The 17,915-nt window shown below is 41.1% G+C and overlaps 1 protein-coding gene across 8 annotated transcripts in view; it reads right to left on the bottom strand.

The window, feature by feature from the left end:
- NCOA6 (nuclear receptor coactivator 6) overlaps positions 1–17,915 on the bottom strand; it is a 96,548-nt gene that overhangs the window by 12,699 nt on the left and 65,934 nt on the right. For all 8 annotated transcript variants that reach the window (XM_032604787.1, XM_032604788.1, XM_032604786.1 and 5 more), the window contains 5 exons: positions 15,298–16,414; positions 12,641–12,762; positions 6,550–9,495; positions 3,519–3,587; positions 606–642 (listed from right to left, as the gene is read on the bottom strand). In XM_032604787.1, coding sequence (XP_032460678.1) covers positions 606–642; positions 3,519–3,587; positions 6,550–9,495; positions 12,641–12,762; positions 15,298–16,414 — 4,291 coding nt within the window. The remainder of the gene's footprint in view (positions 1–605; positions 643–3,518; positions 3,588–6,549; positions 9,496–12,640; positions 12,763–15,297; positions 16,415–17,915) is intronic.

The raw sequence follows: 17,915 nt of genomic DNA, 5'->3' as shown, positions 1-17,915 counted from the left end.
AATGGGCAGAAGACCTAAATAGACATTTCTCCAAAGAAGATATACAGATTGCCAACAAACACATGAAAGAATGCTCAACATCATTAATCATTAGAGAAATGCAAATCAAAACTACAATGAGGTATCATCTCACAATGGTCAGAATGGCCATCATCAAAAAATCTAGAGACAATAAATGCTGGAGAGGGTGTGGAGAAAAGGGAACATTCTTGCACTGCTGGTGGGAATGTAAATTGATACAGCCACTATGGAGAACAGTATGGAGGTTCTTTAAAAAACTACAAATAGAACTACCATACGACCCAACAGCTCCTATATATTGAATGCTTACTATTTACTCACTATGCTGAGTGCTGAAAATGTTATGTCATCCAATTTTCAAAACAACCACAAAAGGCAGGAACTTAGCCAAGTTTTGTTAAAAGAAATGTTACCTCTGAGGGGATGGTACTCATGACAGCTCCCTACTTCAGCAGGAAAAAAACTGGTACAAAGAGTGAAGGAAAACGACAAGGTGAGGAAAGGTTTAAAGGCTGAGAAAGATGATACCTTTCAAAGAGGCTTACGCCATATTCATGCTAAGTCTGCAGAAGTGATCATCTTACCTTTGTCCAGAGACTACGGCAGCATTTGCCTCGAGTTCTGTTAAAAATACAAAGGACAGAAATGAGATGTAGGAGCTTCTGGTGTATATGTCCACAGGGAGAAGCTAGGTGTCTATGAGAATTCTGAATGCCTTGTTTAGGCTAACGGGTCTCCATGCGCAGCAGGATCCTCACCCTAACGTAGTAAACAGACAGAGTTGGCATGGACACAACTCAGTTGTCTGGAGCATAAGATACTTATTCAGTCTATTTTTATTTCTACTCCATACTGTGAAGTAATCCTGTTTGGATCAACGTAACTAAATTACATTGCCTGGCTCATATTTCATCCAGCTATAACTATTTTAGTAAAATAATCCTCTTCCTCTCATGTAGAAGAGACTGTTTTCATTCTTAGAATATCTCTTCCCTCTTGACATTTTTTTTTTAAACAGTAATCTTCCAGTATGTCTTAAATATCTATTAAGGATGCATTCTCCTCCAAAGGAATTCCTGAGTTTTAGAGAGCAGACTGCTTTACTCTGAGACATCACCTATACACCCCATTATGTTCCTCTCTTCCTCAACCTCTCAGCAATGCCCTCTAAAAAAGGAAAATCTCTGTCATTTGTCTAGCAGGGTTTTGCTTAAATGAGCATCCTATGTGTTTACCAGGCACTTCTTTATTAGCACCAGCAGGAAAACATCTTCTTCCATTATATGCCTTTAGGTAGTTCCATCTTTTCCAAAAGATCATCCCTGATGCATCAGATAGCAGTCATCTCTCCTGCCTCTGGTCTCCCACAGTGCTTTCCCTGTCCCCCGTTTCAGGGAATTCAACACCTGAAACACAGTGTACATGTCTAACCTACCCTACTTATTACACAGTAACCTCCTTGAAGGCAGTGGAGTCAGAGTGACTGGGTTATTTTGACCTCACTGCTTATTAGCCATGTGACCTTGGGCAAACAGCTTGACCTCTCTGTGCTCAATGTCTCATCTGAAAAATGGCGACAACCACTTTACCCACCTCAAAGTTAAAAAGATTAAATAACACATATAAAAAACTTAGTACAGCAGCACTTAGTAATAACTCAGTATTAGCTATTATTGGTATTGCTATGATGCTCATGTTGATGCAGCCTTCACGTAGAGGCTGTCCTACTCTGCCTTCAATGAAAGATGCTGGCAGAGGAGAATCCATGCTTCTCATTTGTTATTTAGCTCCCCATATCTAACTCATAAAACCTGGAACCCCCTCCACAAGAAATAGATACCAACTCACTGAGTCTCTGCTGCCTTGTTGGCTCTACTGGAGCAAAGAAACTCAGGAAATGTGTGCTCAAAAATAAAAATGGCTCAAGTCAAAAGAGGTTTACTACAAAAAATTTTGGTTAGTTTGTTCTTTTGAAACAAAACTCAATGCTTTTGACAATTTTAACACTATCACAGCTAATTCATATAAGTGGAGATCAAAGGGGTTTTGGTGAAGGCAATTATTGGCGTAGGCAGTATTTTAAGGAGATTCATTTGAGCCAAACTTTTAAAAGGAAAAGATTCTTCAGCAAATTACTCTGAGAAGGAGGACATATGATATGGTAAAGTCCATCTTCTGGAGAAAAGAGTTGGGCAGGAGACGGAATTCCCTTCTCCTTTCTAGTTGCTCCTTTTCTCATCAAAAATGAGTTTTACTATCTAATTCCTTCTCTGAAGAATTTGTTCCATTTCTACTCTTCTCAGGTATCATGTGGGTAGTTGGTAGCAAACGAATCTGGGTGGCTAAAATGTTTTTTGCTTATCCATTTTTTCAGAGGCCTGGTTTTACCCAAAGAATGTACAATAGAAAGTCCTATCCATCATATAGGACATGGCACCCTGAAGCAGGTTTTAAAATAATCACAACTTTTACCTTACTTTTTAAAAAAATATTTTAAATTTTATTTATTTTTAATTTTTTCTGGCCACACTGTGCAGCTTGTGGGATTTTAGTTCCCCGACCAGGGACTGAACCTGGGCCCTCGGCAGTGAGAGCACAGAGTCCTGACCACTGGACTGCCAGGGAATTCCCAACTTCTACCTTACTTTTACTGACTTAGATTCAAAATTAAACTTTTTTTTTTTTTTAATTTTGTCAAGTGTGTGAACTGTATTGTCAGCGAGACTCTAACCTCCTTGTGGAAAGCAGTCACACTTCTTTTTTTGTGGGGGGGTATCCCCCAATAACCTACAATGACAAAGAGCCAGGTAAGACTAAACTGTAATAAATCTATAATCTTTATCTGCTTTGGCAGTCTAATCTTGACGGCTGTTACTGCCATCAAGATCCTCATGCATTCAGAGCTGAGCCAGCATTTCACAGTACTTATTTGTCAGATTACCATGGGCTCCACCTTCCAGAAACATCATCCCTAGTGCTATTTACAATATCTTGGTCATGGGAAGAAACTTAACGCCATCTAGACATGACTGAAATGACTCTGACTCCCTGAGGAATGGCTACCTCACTGCCGCGGAGGTTTTCGGAACAAGCCTCCACTCCTGTCATGATAATGCAATTACTGTCTTAATGCAGTAATGCCTCCCACCCCAGTGAGTTACTGTATGCCAATCAGTCAGCTGCCAGCTATGGGTGCCAGGGTCATGGAACAGGGCAAACTCTGCAATGGAAACCACCCACGGCTTGGTGGCAGACAATGGGCACTGAGATGTCCTTCTTGAGTTCCCTGGCTGACACGAGGAATGCGTCAGAGAGCAAGCTGGTCAGGGGAAAGATAACTTCAAATAGTACTGCATAAGCTCTGCCACTCAACCGAAGTCTGCTCTGAAGCAAATAGATAAGATAGTTTCAGCCACTTCCTGGCACATTGAGGACAGCAGTGGTTCCTTCACATGTAACCTATTCTACTCAAGAAATTTTTCCAAGGTGGGCCTTACCTGGTCTGGGAACAGACCCCTGCAGTGCTGTGGCTGGAGTTTCCTTTGGGACTAAACTCTGTGAAGGGGCTAAGGCAAGAAAAAAAAAAAAAAAAAAAAAGAAAAGAAACAGGGCTTTAACATTCTTTTCTAAACAAAGCAGAAAGCATTGACTGAATCAAGGGCTAAGTAACTGCTAAAATACACATATTCTTAGAAAGCAGTACTTGAAGTTAACTTTGAAAGTACAGTACATTCCAAAACTTGCTTAAAAAATTAACTAACCCTCAGTAACAAAGACTAATGCCAGGGGGGGTCTGTTTTTCCTTTTTGTATGTGCCAAGATCAAGGAAGGATATGGCCATGAGGACAACAGCACCCATAATTTTTGCTTCTTGGGGTCAAGTTCTGCCCAGTACTCTAAAAAACCCCAAAGCATACTTTAGTAGGCAACCCAAACCACTTTCAGAAGGACAATTATACCATTCAACCTTAGCATTTAAAAAACTGTCTCAACCCTCTAAAGACTACATTCCTTGAGACCTGAAATGAATCATATATTGTGTACTTTTCTATAGCACCTGACAAGTGTGATGGGCATAAAGCAGGTATTCAATTCATATTTAATGAATCAAATCAATTTGATATGTTATCTACTTATTTTATCTATCAATTACCAAGAACTTACTAAGGGCAAGGCTCTGTGCCAGGCACCCTTAGAGACCAAATTCCATTCTTCTTGCCCATCAGGACTCAGTCTAGTATTAAAGATATGCACAAGTGGTACTCTGGAGTCAACTGTGATGTTATATGAAGCAGATTCATAACGTATAAAGTACTATGGGAGTCCAAAGCAAGGGAGATCAATTCTAGATTAAGAAATCTGAAGGTACACTAAAGGGAGAAACATCAGAATTAGGCTTTGAAGGACAGAGAGAACTCAGGCGATTGAAGAGGAATGGAATAGAATACACAATGTACTCTAGAATGGGAACTTCTGGGATCATACCGTAAAGATTGAAGACATAGATATGCCACAGTCACTCAAGGTTATGTCCTCCCATCTTGACACTCAGTCTACCATCCTAGATAAACTCTACAACAATAAGTTTTACCCTCATGTGGAAATTGTGACTTTTATAGATATCTCTCCCTGCTTAGTCAATGATACATTTGTGTTAAGAATTTATTTTGGATGCTTATCTAATAAAGCTTAAAACTGTACCTTAACTTTTATTTTTTACTCCAGTATTGGTTTCTCACACTTTCAAGGTAAAAGCACAGAAGCCCCTTGAAAATGAATGGAAATAATCTTAACTGAAATTGAGAAGTTTTTTTTCCAACTACTGGTTCATCTCCCTAACGCTCCTATATTTCTCTAGGATTACACAGGATCCAGATAAAAGTTATTTTCTAACAACTTCATCGTTATTCTCTTGGTATCAGAGGGAAAGGTTCCCTGAAAGGAAGTAGAATGGAAACATTTAATAGTGGAGAATATATTTAAGTTACACCAGGTTTTTAAAAAATTCTTAGGGCTCACCTACATCAACAGAACTAGAACCAGGAATACACAGCACCCAGCCTTATGAAGTCTCTGTCTCCTCCAAGGGCAAAGAACTCCTTAAAGGCCTTTATCCCTCCCTGTATCTCTAGTTTTGAAGTGAATAGGCAGAGAGAAGGGGAATTAACCTTTCCAGGGCTCTGTGTGAGGCAGTGTGCTGGCTTTTACGCTAAGCCCGCTCAGTGAATCTTTGTATAAATTCTGGGAGGCAGGAATTACAATCTCCAGTTTACTGGTGAAGTACATGGCTTACAAGAGGTTAAGGGATTTATCCAACTGCAACTGGTACCAGTGGAGCTAGAATTTGAACCTTGATCCTACCAGAAGCTTGTGTTCTTTCTGCCCCTCCTCCTGCCCCTCGAAGCATTTTAGCTGCATAAACAGGTGCTATAGGCTGGCCTAGGATACAGCAAAGGTCCTTTGAGCTTTGGCAGTGTTTGAGTGATTCCACTCTGGGGAAATAGAGCTTCTGTACCACTTAAGCCTCACAGAAGGAGGAACATTACGTATGTGTGGGGAGGGGCGGGTGCGGGGGGAAATGCCAAGGGAAGGAGGGTAGATGTAAGGACATCTACGTTTCCATCATTAGCCCACCTTACCAGTACATAGGAAATAACCTGAACTAGAAATACATGAATGGAATGGTCTAATTTTCAAAGAGATTGCATCAAAAAGAAACTGGCAATAAGAATTCTTTACCTATTATTGAATGATTACTATATCCTAGCCCCGTGCTAAAAATGTTATATACATTATCTCATTGAATTCTTACAACTACTATTGTCCCCATTTTACAAAGGAGGAAACTAAAGTTTGGAGTAGTCAAGTAACTTGCCTAAGCCCAAACAGCTGGAAAATGCTGGCACCAACCTAAGCCTATCTCTCAACCACTTTGCTCCTCCCATGTCTATTACCATGAAAGCTGGTTTTCTGGAAAGCTCTCCCCTGGAGTAGCCAGTCAGAAGGGAAGAGTCCCTGGGATAGAGTACAATGAGGAAGGGGCTATAAGAAACCTGCTCTGAACAGTTGAGAGCAAGTCTTTACCACAGTAAGGAGAACCTGCAGAAACTGCTGTTTACCCTTAAGGGACATGGTTAAACTGGAGGCTCACAGTATAGACTTTGAATGAATACTGAACTCTGAGCTTCAATCTTCTCACCCGCAGAATGGGGTTAGGGCTACCTGACATGGTTGGTATGAAGATGATGTAACACAGGTGAAAATGCTTCTTTGTAAAATGAAAAATTTTATGTAAATAAAAGGTATATGATTATTTCAGGAGCTGAGAGAGAACCATATTAATGAATGTAAACAACGTGGGATTTTAAAAGGGAAGTATATTTCCCAATGTACTTCAAATAAATGAAACTATCACTATTGCCATTTAGCCCATTCTTCTTCCTCCAAGTAGAAAAGGAGTCATGCTTTCTCTTGTGGGATAGGTCATCAAAAATTGACACGAGATGATGCCAGGCCCCAAGTACATACCTATGCTGGGTAGAAGCTCTGGATGAGATCCCACCTTCTCCTCCACTAGGCCACCTGCAAGTGGCTCAGATGCTATGCCAATATGATTGTTTTTTGTGGTCGGCGCCGCGGAGACGAGCTCAGAGGGTACCAGAGTGGTTACTATCGAGCGTACATTGGTGGGGAGAGTACTGCCAGGTAAGCTGGGTCCTGCTGAGGCGGAGCCTGGGCCCACAGGGCTAGAGGTCATTTTTAGCAGAGTGGGTGCTGGGGGTGTTGGGGTTTTACTGTCCAGCTCTGTGGATAACTGCTCTGTTCCCATGAGCCCTGGAGCTGTGGTCTCTAGCCCTTGGCCTTCAGTTTCTCCATCTGCACCATATTGTTCTTCCCCTTTCTCAAGAGAGCCTGTAACTTTTTTACACGCCTTGGTCAGCAAAATCTGGCCGATTTTGTCCACTTTTCCTTTGCCCTTACTAGATGAGACTGGGCTTCGCCGGTTGACAGAGGAGCCTGGACTATTGGTCAAAAGGGGAGAAACCACTGTGGTTGACTGTGAAGAGGGCAGAGTGCTCTGATCTGCTGAGGTGCTCACCTGAGGACTAGTCTCCTCTGGATTCAGTTCTTTTACTTGCTGGACAGGGGGATGAGGAGGGACAACTGGAGAAGTTGTACAAGGTGGGGAAGGAAGCTGAACAGGGGTGGCTCGTGAGTTAAGGACCAAGGGTCGACCTGTCTGTATGTTTGCAGCAGGACTACTGGAGGGGGCATTAGGCAGTACAGGAGCAGAAGAAAATTTTATATTCTGAGGTATGTGTAAAGGGCCAACGACTGCAACAGAGGGAGGCATCAAGCCAGAGTTGGTTGTCAGTGGGGTTGCAGGAATTGTGCTTGGCTGTGATCCTTTCATAACCTGAATTATTGAGGATGAATTGATAAAGACAGGTGTAATGAACTGAGGCCGGGCATTTGACTGAGCAGCTGACTGTCCCTCAGAAACCATAACCTTGCTACCCACATTGGGCATTGTGACAACTGTTGACATTAATGCAGACTGCAGGTGAGTTGGCAGAGCTGCTGATGTGTTAGCTGAAGTTGTGATGGGATTGGAAGTTACAAAAACAGTTATCTGATTTGGGGGCAAAGGAGTGGAAATGGAGGAAGAGCTGACAGGTCTTGACATTACTTGAGGGATGCTTGGTGCAACATTAGAACTGACCTCACTCAATTCTGGATGCACAAGGGTTGAACATGGCTCGTTACTGTGAGGTAAATTTAGGGAATTAGAGGGTTCTTTAGAAGACGAATCCTGCAGTGTGGGAATGACAGATGCTTTTTTCAGGTCCTCTCCAGAAACTACTGGAGGTGTTACTTCCAGATCTGTAAGCCCAGGGGGTTTAATGGTCACATTAGGAGCTCCAGAGTTATCAAGAAGTTGACTTAACGATGTTGGTGCTTCCCTCATAGCAGGAGACACCAAATTTTTGTTCTCTTCGATACTGGGAAGTTTGTTAGTATCCGAAGGTTGCCCATCCTTTTTGGATTGATCTTCAGGGGCAATTTTAACTTCTTGGGCAGGGACTGCTTTTAGCTCAACGTTTACCTGCTCCTTCCTACCCTGGGAATTCTGGGAGTCGCTGTCCTGAGGCATAGTCAAGCTCTCCTTGTTTTCCTCAAGAACACCCCCTATTGCAGCCACAGGCATGGTAGGATTCTGAGGATTCAGCCCGCTGTTAGGGAAGCTTCCAGGTACAGGGGGGGTGGCCAAAGGAGTAGGACTGACCAATACGTTTCTTGGCAACTCCACATTTTGCAACAAGGTTGCATTCGTTTGAGAGGCAAGAGTAAGTTTAGGGGCTTTTGAATTTTGTCTCCCTGGACTTGGGGTGGTTTTCCTACTTGACCCAGGACTAGACCTGCGACTGTTGCTTGGACTTGCCCGTTTTGTTGCTCCAGAATTAGACTGCTTTCCAGAATTCACCACCACAGAATCTAATTTGTGAGTCTGTGGGGCAGCAAAATTGGAAGGATTATTCATGGTAAGATTTGAAGGTGCTTGTCCGATGGCCTTCAAAGTTGTTGGATTTAGGCCCTGTTGATCAAAGCCTCTGTTTAAATTTGGCCTGGGAGGTAAAGGAATATTAATCTGTGGGGGGAAGAGTCCTGCTATGGAGGCATTGAGTCTTTCTGGTGATAGACTGATTTCTGAAGGTTCTGTGCTGGGAGGGCGGTTGTTGGGTGTCTGAGGATAATAGGGTCTGGGGCTGGCTCTGTTTGGTGTTTTAGGCCTAGATGTTTGGGTTGGGGCAGCCACATTTGGAAAGTGGTGGCCATGAGAGCTGGGCAGGGAATTTACAGGAGGCTGCTGGGGAGTTGCACCTTGAGTTGTTGAAAGGGGTGATGGTCCAGGTTTTGGCCCTGTCATCATTAACTGATTCTGGGAAACCACTAAATGTGAAGGCATGTTATTTGGGCCTCCTGAGACAGATGGTACTTCACTGCCACTTGCTTCAGGGAGTGAGGACATCTCTCCCAGTGGTGAGCTGGAAGGATTCTGGGGGTTCTCCTGGTATACCATTTTCCTTGAATTGCTTCCCAAAGGAGTATTCACAGGCATTGGCATTCTTTGCTTATCAGGTGATGGCGGCACGGAGGCAGGTCCTTGCAAACTGACCATGACAGGCACACTGCCACTCTGTTGCATGGGCATTCTCTGGGAGTCCGGATTCAGGGGGCCCCTTGGGGGATGGACGCTCTGGGAGACTGGAAGCCTAACTGATTTGGGGTCCTGCTGCATCATGAGCATCATCATCATTTGCTGCTGCTGCTGCTGAGACTGTGGCTGACTGGGGGGCGGCGGCTGCGGCGGCGGCTGCTGCTGTGGTGGCTGGGGTGGGGGCGCCACATGCTGCATGAGCTGAGGAGGCATCTGCTGAAGTGGCCTCTGTTCAACTGGTTGAGAAGGATAACCTAAAACGAGCCCCCAAAATCAGGGAAGTTAGATTTTCAGCAAGAAAAGCTTTGCTACCTTTAGAGTATAGCCAAGAAATACTCATCTAGGTTGCACAGACTGTGCACAAACAGCTCAGGCGTGCCCGTTCCCAGGGCGGGTATGGGCAGCCCCTCATTCTTTGACATAAGCAAAGAGGCACACTGCTTAAGGAAGCAAAAAGCAAAGCATCAAGAACCTGGAGCTCCTCAGTCTTCAGGGTTTGAATGAGGCATCACCGCACTAAGACTGTAATAGACACTGTGCTATGCACTGAAACTGGCCAAGTCTATACCAGCCAAACATTCAGATGACACGAGAAAAACTCCATCAACAGCAAACAGTTGACCGCCCAGCATTGGGGTCTCATGCAAGCATAGTAAATATTTCATTGTACTTGTGAATGAAGCATTTAAGAGTCACTTTTTTTCTGTTAGCACAGATTAATTTTTTTAAGACTTGGTTTTGTTGAAAACGCCAGCATTGAAGATAGCCTTTTTATTCTTTCAACAGAAGTAAGATATAAAATTCTAGGATTCAATTCCTTAAGGAAGAGGGATTTAAAATTACTCCAATCCATTGGCTTCACACACCATGCTGCATCCTTCAGGCTCAGTTCTTTGGGAAACCCAATGAATTAAACTGCCCCTCCGATGTAAATCAGTTCAATAAATAGTAGGAGCTAATAGAAGCTGATACACACATTGAAAATAAAATGAGGGCACTGAAGTTCTTTTTACGAATATTAATTTCTGTTTACTTTCTTACATGTAAAACTTTATTTGGAGAAATATTTTCTATGAATCCATAATTGAAGAATAAGCAAGAAGCACAGCCCTCAGGAATAAAAAATAACTTCAGGAAAAGAACTCTGAGGGACAATGCCTTATAGATTTCTAGAAGGCAACATCTCAAATGATTCTTTCTTTTGTGAAGATTTTATTTGGCATTTTAGAACCAAAACCTTACACAATCAGCAGAAAGGATGAAAAGATCATTAACCAAGAATAAAGGTTGTTCAGTGGGAAAAAGCGGGCATATAACTGGGATACATACAATTTCACAAACTAGATTTATTTCACTGTTGCATGAAAAATACATTAGGAAAGTTTTACGAAGGTACAGGCATAAGGACAGCTGGCCCTGGCAGTCAGAAGTGTTGGCTCAAGATTTTCAGAGCAGCTATCAAATGCTGCTGATCCACAGGGTCACACCCTGTGTTTAACAGCTAATCAATGTCTTCTAGCCAATGACAGACATGGCACCAATGAGTACAATGTGCAGAATCCAGTTTTGAAGTTTCTTTTTAATCCTTTTTTGTTTTAGGCCCAACTAACCTCTTTACATTTATAAAGCCAACAACATATGGCATTTCTATAGGTTTAACTCAGGTTCCCATGTTAAGAACTGTAATTTCTGTAGAAGCCTTGATGTCAGGGCTATGATACAAATGCCTTTTTCTTTAAAATTAGGCCACCAGACAGCATAAATACCAAAGAGAGCAGCACAGACAATACAGCAGCCTCTCTCGAAAGTAACAGTTAAGGGCATGGCTACTGTAAAGGTTCCAGAAGCTGGAGGCAGCAGTCCAAAGGGCATTAATGATAAGATAGATTGGGTTGTTGTGACAGAATGGTGGAGAGGGAAAGCTAGGACACACACACGTGCATATAACATAATAAAAAACCAAGTTTATTAATCAAGGGATGAAAATTCATATGCCTTTAGGGGCCAGACCGGTAATGAAGAAGAGAAGTGGGCTGGTATAAGACAGTAGTAGTTCTGTGGACAGAGCCAAACTGCAGAGCTGATGCTCTAGCTAAAGGCATTTAAATTCAGGTTTCTGTTTGGTTCAGGATGCTGCATGACAATTCAAACATATCGTAGGCTGAATTCAGCCTACAGGCTTCCAGTTTGCAAACTGTAGAAAGGAAGCAATAATGTGTGTGAGAACCCCTGGGATTTAACAGAAGAATTCAGATGTATCTGAGGGAAGAAGGCACCTTCCTGTTCATAATGCCTCTGGACCACCACCAAAGACTGGTGACCTCCCAGCCTCAACTGTGCTGCTGTAACTCACTGATGGGAAGTGTGGTGTGCCCAAACAATTTGTAATAAATAACACAAAGTATTGACATCATAATGAATCCATTTTTTTTTGGATTCACTTTTAAAATACATAAATTAAGGGTGGACTAAAGTTTATCCCTAAAGTAACATCACTTACACTTACATGCCAAAAAAGGAGGTGGAGGAACTAGAAAGGAAGAAACAAAACATAATCCTTTGTATACACGTGGAAGTGTGGCCTAAATGTGATAGGCTTGTGTGTCTTCAACTGTGTCACAGGGGAATAAAGTTACAAATCACTGCTTAGGCCAAGAGCAACCAGGTATAGAGACACTGTGGCAGCTGACCTTGGTTCTATAATACCTAGGTTGGAATGAACAAATTTTAGGAGACTTTTTCCTTTTCAACATAATTTTCAACATTTAGAGGATGATATTATTTTATAATCAGAGGAGGATACAACACAGAGGGCTTCAACGATATTGGTCCTATTTATTATTAACCTGGGTAGGAAGTACGAGTGTCTCTTTTATTACGCTTTACATATTTTTTATGTTTAAAGATTCATAATAAAAGTTGTATTTAAAAAATCTTATTTTAAACCCTGGTAGTTCTCTGCTTTGAGAAAGCCCCAGTAGGAAAGGCTGCAGGAAAGGCAGGCAAGCAGGATTAGAGTGAAAACATCTTTTCATTTAATCTTAATCCATTTTGATGCCAACTAGAACCTTAATATTGACAAGAATAAAGAGGCACTTGACATTTTAGTCTGATTTTATGAAGACCTCAAATAATGAAGACTAATTTGAGCAAAATAACACACACACACACAAACACACACATACACACAAATACATACACACACATGCCTTCAGAAGTTATATTTGAAATTTTTTAACTTAATATCAAGGCACAGTTTCCAAATACTAGACACATTAAATCACCAAAGTAGCCTAGTTAGTACACAAAATAAAATACTATTGTTTCCTTGAAAAAAAGACTTATAATGCTGTAAATAAATGATGAGAAGCATATAAACTTTAGTTAACATTTTATCACCTGGTGGTCGGTTTGAAAATTCTGGCAGTTTAGGGCCTGAGTTGTCCAAGTTAATTCCTTGTTCTCCAGGCAATGGCTGCTGATCAGCCTCCTCCAGACCAGCTGGGCGAGTATCTGGGGTGCTAAAACATAAATTACACATTTGAGAGTAAATTGTATAGTTTATACACAAAACTAAGCTTAACCCCTCCCCTGTTTCTGAAGAAATCTTGCATTATCATTCTTAGCATTATTTACATCTCTCTAGTCTGATACAGTATTCAATATTTGACATAAAAAATCTGCCAATTTCATTAAATGTTAAAATCCACTTAATTTAATAACATGGCTATTTACTCAACGTGTTTTCTACAAATTTCTGATATAATGATTTTCATGTAATCATCCATCCCTTAGATGTTTTAAGGGATCATAGTTTGGGCTCTCAATATTATAAAGTACTGTGCCTATGAAACCACATTATCTTTAGGGTAGCTATCAAATTCAACCAGGGAATCCAGATTCTTTTTTTGTGAATATTGCAGTGGTGGCTCCAACAATTCTTAACACCTTGCAAGAAGCTGTAGATTGGCTAATGAAAGTGGTATTCAGAGAACAAAGAAAGCCGGAGAATACCAGAACAAAGCTAATTAATTTTGTTGCAGAATGTGTATTTAACAGACATCCCCATTGGCTTTGGGATGCTTTCATTTTTACCTGGGTGAACCTTAGAATTTTTAGTGGGGAAGAAAAAAATGTTACCTACTAACACCCACATTCCCAAAGAACCAGAGTGCTCACAGCCCTCATTTTGTTTTTAATCTTACTCTTAGCTGTACTTTTCTTTTCTACCTTTTGTTTCCCTTTGCCCTGATATTGGTCACCCACTTTTAGACAGTATTTTACCTTACTGTACTCTCTGTAGTTTCATAAGATTTACCTTAAATCCATTTTAAAAGCCCTAGCACATGGGAATTTAGAACCTGAAGCAGGTCCTGAGCACATGCAGATGCCTATATCAATATGCTCCTTATATGACTTCTCTCTCACTTCAAATTATAGGCAAGGATTCTGCAGTATCCTTTACTTTCAAAGAACTGTATTGCTAAAAAAAATATCTCAGATACCTGTTCCAGTTACCTCATGTTATGGATGAAAAAACAAAGGCCCACAGCGGTGTTAGAAAACAGGTCCAAGGTTCCATAGTAAGCTAGAGGTAGAATTGGGAGCACGCACTCTTACTTTTAACTTACTGTCTCCCTTCCTAGGAGCCTTGATGCTGTATAAGGCCCTTTTCACAATCTGTAGCCCCAACAAGTAAGCAATCTCCCTAAGTGCTGGCGCAGACAGCAAAAATCCATACAAATGGCAACTGAAGAACCTTGCAATTTTACTCCTAGATTACTGGGAGGAATAAATATTGCCACAGAAATGTTATTCCCACACAGGTCGATAGTAGTAAAGAATTTAACTTAGAGCTATTGGAAAAATCAGATAACCAAACGGGTTATTAATTCTGAATTCAAGAAAAATATACGTTGTTAATATACAATTATTGAATTTTGATTTATAAGATTCAAGAAAAAAGTGAGTATGATATAATATTAGAGTACAACCAAAGAAATATCGTGAGAAGGCTGAGAGAAAGGCTGTTGGTTTTATTTTGAACATTTCTGTTTCCTTAACTAAAGCTCCCCTACTCTCTTCTATAGTTCTAGCAATTTATTTGAATTAACCTGTTTTACACTCCTCAGTCACTATTTTCTGGCAATAAATGTCTCTGAATTTCAGTTTTATAATTAAAGGCAGAAAATCCAGTTTAATCAATATTCCCTTTGGAAACATTTTATCAAGGCAAAAAATATAACTTAAATTAATGCTTAGCTTCAGGAAATGTAATATAAATTAATTGCCCTTCCTGCTATAATCTTGCAAAAGAACTCACCTTTACCAAAAGGGTAACTGATTTAAAAGGTCCAATCATCTTAGCATGAGATTTTAAGCTGCTGCTGATGATAAAGAGCCTTTAAAGGAAAGGCACCTGTACAAAAAATCATTTCTATTTGAGAGACAGAAGGGAGTCTCCATAAACGGTTTTCATTTCCAAAACACATACAGCCTTTCTGGTTCCCCAACAGTCATTATAAACCTGACATGCTTTGTGGAGTTGCAGTGTGGCAGCACTGGCTACCTTTCAGGCTCTGAATGCCACAACCCTCCGGAGACTACAGACCTAAGAGACATATATCAGTTGACTGCAACGTATGAACCTTGTTTGGCTCCTTATTTGAACAAACTGTAAAAAAAAATTAATTTGAGATAATCAAGGGAAATGTGGACACTGTCTGGAAATGTGAGAATATGAAGGAAGTATTAGTTTTTCCAGGTGTGCTAATGGTATTGTGTGGTCATAAAAAACACAAAACAAAGACAAAAACCTGTCCTTATCTTTCAGAGGTACATACAGAAATATTTAAAGTGAACTTGCTTTAAAATAACCAAGAGGATAATGCGGAGAGCATGGATGAAGGCAAGATGGATTATGAATTGATAATTTGAAGCAGGGATAATTTCATTATACTATTCTTATTTTATACGTGTTTAAAATTTTCCATCAAAAAAAGTTGTTCACATAGAAATAAATGAATAAGATTTTAGGCAAAACCATCACAACCTACTTTAGATCCTGCTGACTATTTTTCTTCTTCCGAGGGGGTTTCTTCTTCTTCGGTTTATTTGCGTTGGTATTATTTTGCTTATTGTTTACCCCAAAATGGCCTGCAGAGATATCACTCTGCAATAAGTTGACCAACAATGGGCTTGTTAGCGTGACATCCTTATTGACCGGGAAGCCTGGATTCTGACCACAGGACATCTGATTTCCATTGGGTGCTCCACTGAAAGGTGCATTGAAAGGCATCCCATGGCCTGAGAAGTGGTTTCCCGAGGCACTGTTTCCCTGCATGGCCTGCACGTGGGGGGGGACCATGTTGCTTTGTTGCATGCTAACATCAGGCATCATCTGAGACAAGCTGACATCGTTATTTGCTGTAGTAGCAGGATCGCCATGCGGCTGGGCCATATGTGGGCTGGGCCCTGGTGGCCTCAAGACCTGCCCCTGAATCCCCATAACCTGAGATGGACTGTTGTTCACGGGCCCTTGCTGGGGCAGCATCTGTCCTGACATCTGTCCCGTAAACTGCACCATGTTTCCTTGCATGTTTGGAGTTGGTCCCCTCATTATCTGTGCTGGTCCCGACATGACATTAGATTGGTTCTGAGTGTTAAACTGTTGCTTATTCCCCTGCATCTGATTGGTCATAATCTGCTCTATCATTGGGTTCTGTTGAAGCAAAACTTGCCCCTGAGGCCCCATCATCTGGTTATGTGGTGCCATCATTTGTGGGCCCTGCTGGGGAAGCATCTGCTTGGGTGGGGTCATCCTCTGGGGCGAGGGCCCAAGATTTTGGCTCTGAGGATTCACCATCATCTGACCCTGTGGCATAAGCTGGGCCCTTGAAAGGATCATAGGGTTCTGAGGGTTCAAGGTTCCTTGTTGCTGGACCATCTGGCCCTGGGAGGGCACGATCTGCTGGTGCATGCTCATCAGCTGAGATGGTGGGCCCTGCTGGGGCTGGCCTTGCATGTTGCCCAGGTTCACCTGAGGAACCCCAGAACTACCAGCCTGTTGGTTGTTCATGTTGCCATGAATTCCCATGAGGCTGGGCTGCATCATATTTGGTGGCCCGTGGGACACCTGCATCTGGTTTTGAGGAGGACCAGCTCCTTGACCACCTTTAAAAAAAAAAAAAGGCACAGTTTCAGAAAGTAATACTATTATCTTGCTGGTATTAAGATTCTCAAATTACCTTAATTAGAAAAACACAACTCACCCATATCCACTGACCAACATAAACAAATGTGCTGTGCTTAACATACTTCTTTGAGTTTTCCATAGTATGGATATGTGACTGTGGCATATATTCTCAGTGACCATACAATAGAGAAGGAGAAACCATTTCTTTACTCCTATTTGGTAACTTAAAGATAACATTTTGAAGATCAATAAAGTTTATTTTCTCTTAGATTAAACAAAGAGAAAGGCAGCATCTCATTATTTAAAAATGATGTGCAGCTACCTTAAAATGAAGAAAATTTATGAAAAGCACTGTAGGCTAGTGAAATAAGCTCTGCTTTAGATGAGTCAGGAAACAAAAAATGTGATGTTGCCACTTAAGAAAACCTCAGCAAAGTTGAGAAGACATTTAAAAATGCTCCTTGGAAAACTAATAATGACTTTCAAAGGTTATGCATGTGATATCTGGACTGACATCTGGATGTTATACTGTAAAGAAAAGAACAGCTAATACTTCTTAAAGACAGGTCTCCTCTGCCCCAATGTGGTAAAAATTATTTAATCTTGATCTGGAAGCTGAGCCTCTGGTGGAACTAAAAGACAATTCAGAAGCTGCAGACAGAGGACAGTCAACAAAGGATGTTAAAACTTCAGTGACCCTCCCCTGTGGCAGTCCCTGGTGGACCACATGGGACATGTTTTATTCTTCTAAATTATTTCTAATTCAGACAAAGAACACTGCTTGGCTTGCTGCAGTGTTTACTTATTGTTGGGTCTTTGGGACTTTCCTATAACTGCTTATATTATCTCTCCCTTTTTGCAGAATAACCTTCTAGCTTATTTTATCCCCCCCCATTTTTTTCATTTTTGGAGACTAAAAAGTGGTAGCCACAATGAAGTTATGAGCTCAGTCCATGCTCCAGCCAGGAGACAGGGGACAAACTGTCCACTGTTAATACAATCCAGATTTTTCCTGAATCCTAAGGAAGATTTTCTAAACTGGCCTTAAACTGAATATCATGACCACTGTATATACAATATACACTAATATACCAGTGTATATTCATCCAATCAACAATTATCTATTGAGTACCTAATATGTACAAGGCATTTTTGGTACTGAGGTACCATCAATAAACAAGATAGATCAAATCCCTGACCCCTTAGAGTCTAGTTGGCAAGAGTAAAATAACGAAGTATTTTCACAGGAAGAAGTAAAAGCTAACAAGAGAAATAATGTAGGGTAGGAGAAGAGAAAACGACAGACGAGAGTAGAGCTCTCTTATATGGGATAAACAGAGAAATCAAAACAATATGTGCATGTGGGAGGAAGGCACCATATAAAAATGTATCAATAAAATAGTTGTGCTTATGTGGAGGAATTATGAATGATTTTATCACCGTTTTAAAACTTCCTATAGAAAACATGAATTCACATAG

This window comes from Phocoena sinus, chromosome 15 (genome assembly GCF_008692025.1).
Source record: "Phocoena sinus isolate mPhoSin1 chromosome 15, mPhoSin1.pri, whole genome shotgun sequence".
In the NCBI taxonomy this organism is placed as follows: Eukaryota; Metazoa; Chordata; class Mammalia; order Artiodactyla; family Phocoenidae; genus Phocoena; species Phocoena sinus.
The sequence above is the reverse complement of the archived record's forward strand: the minus strand, read 5'-3'. Positions and strand labels throughout refer to the sequence as shown.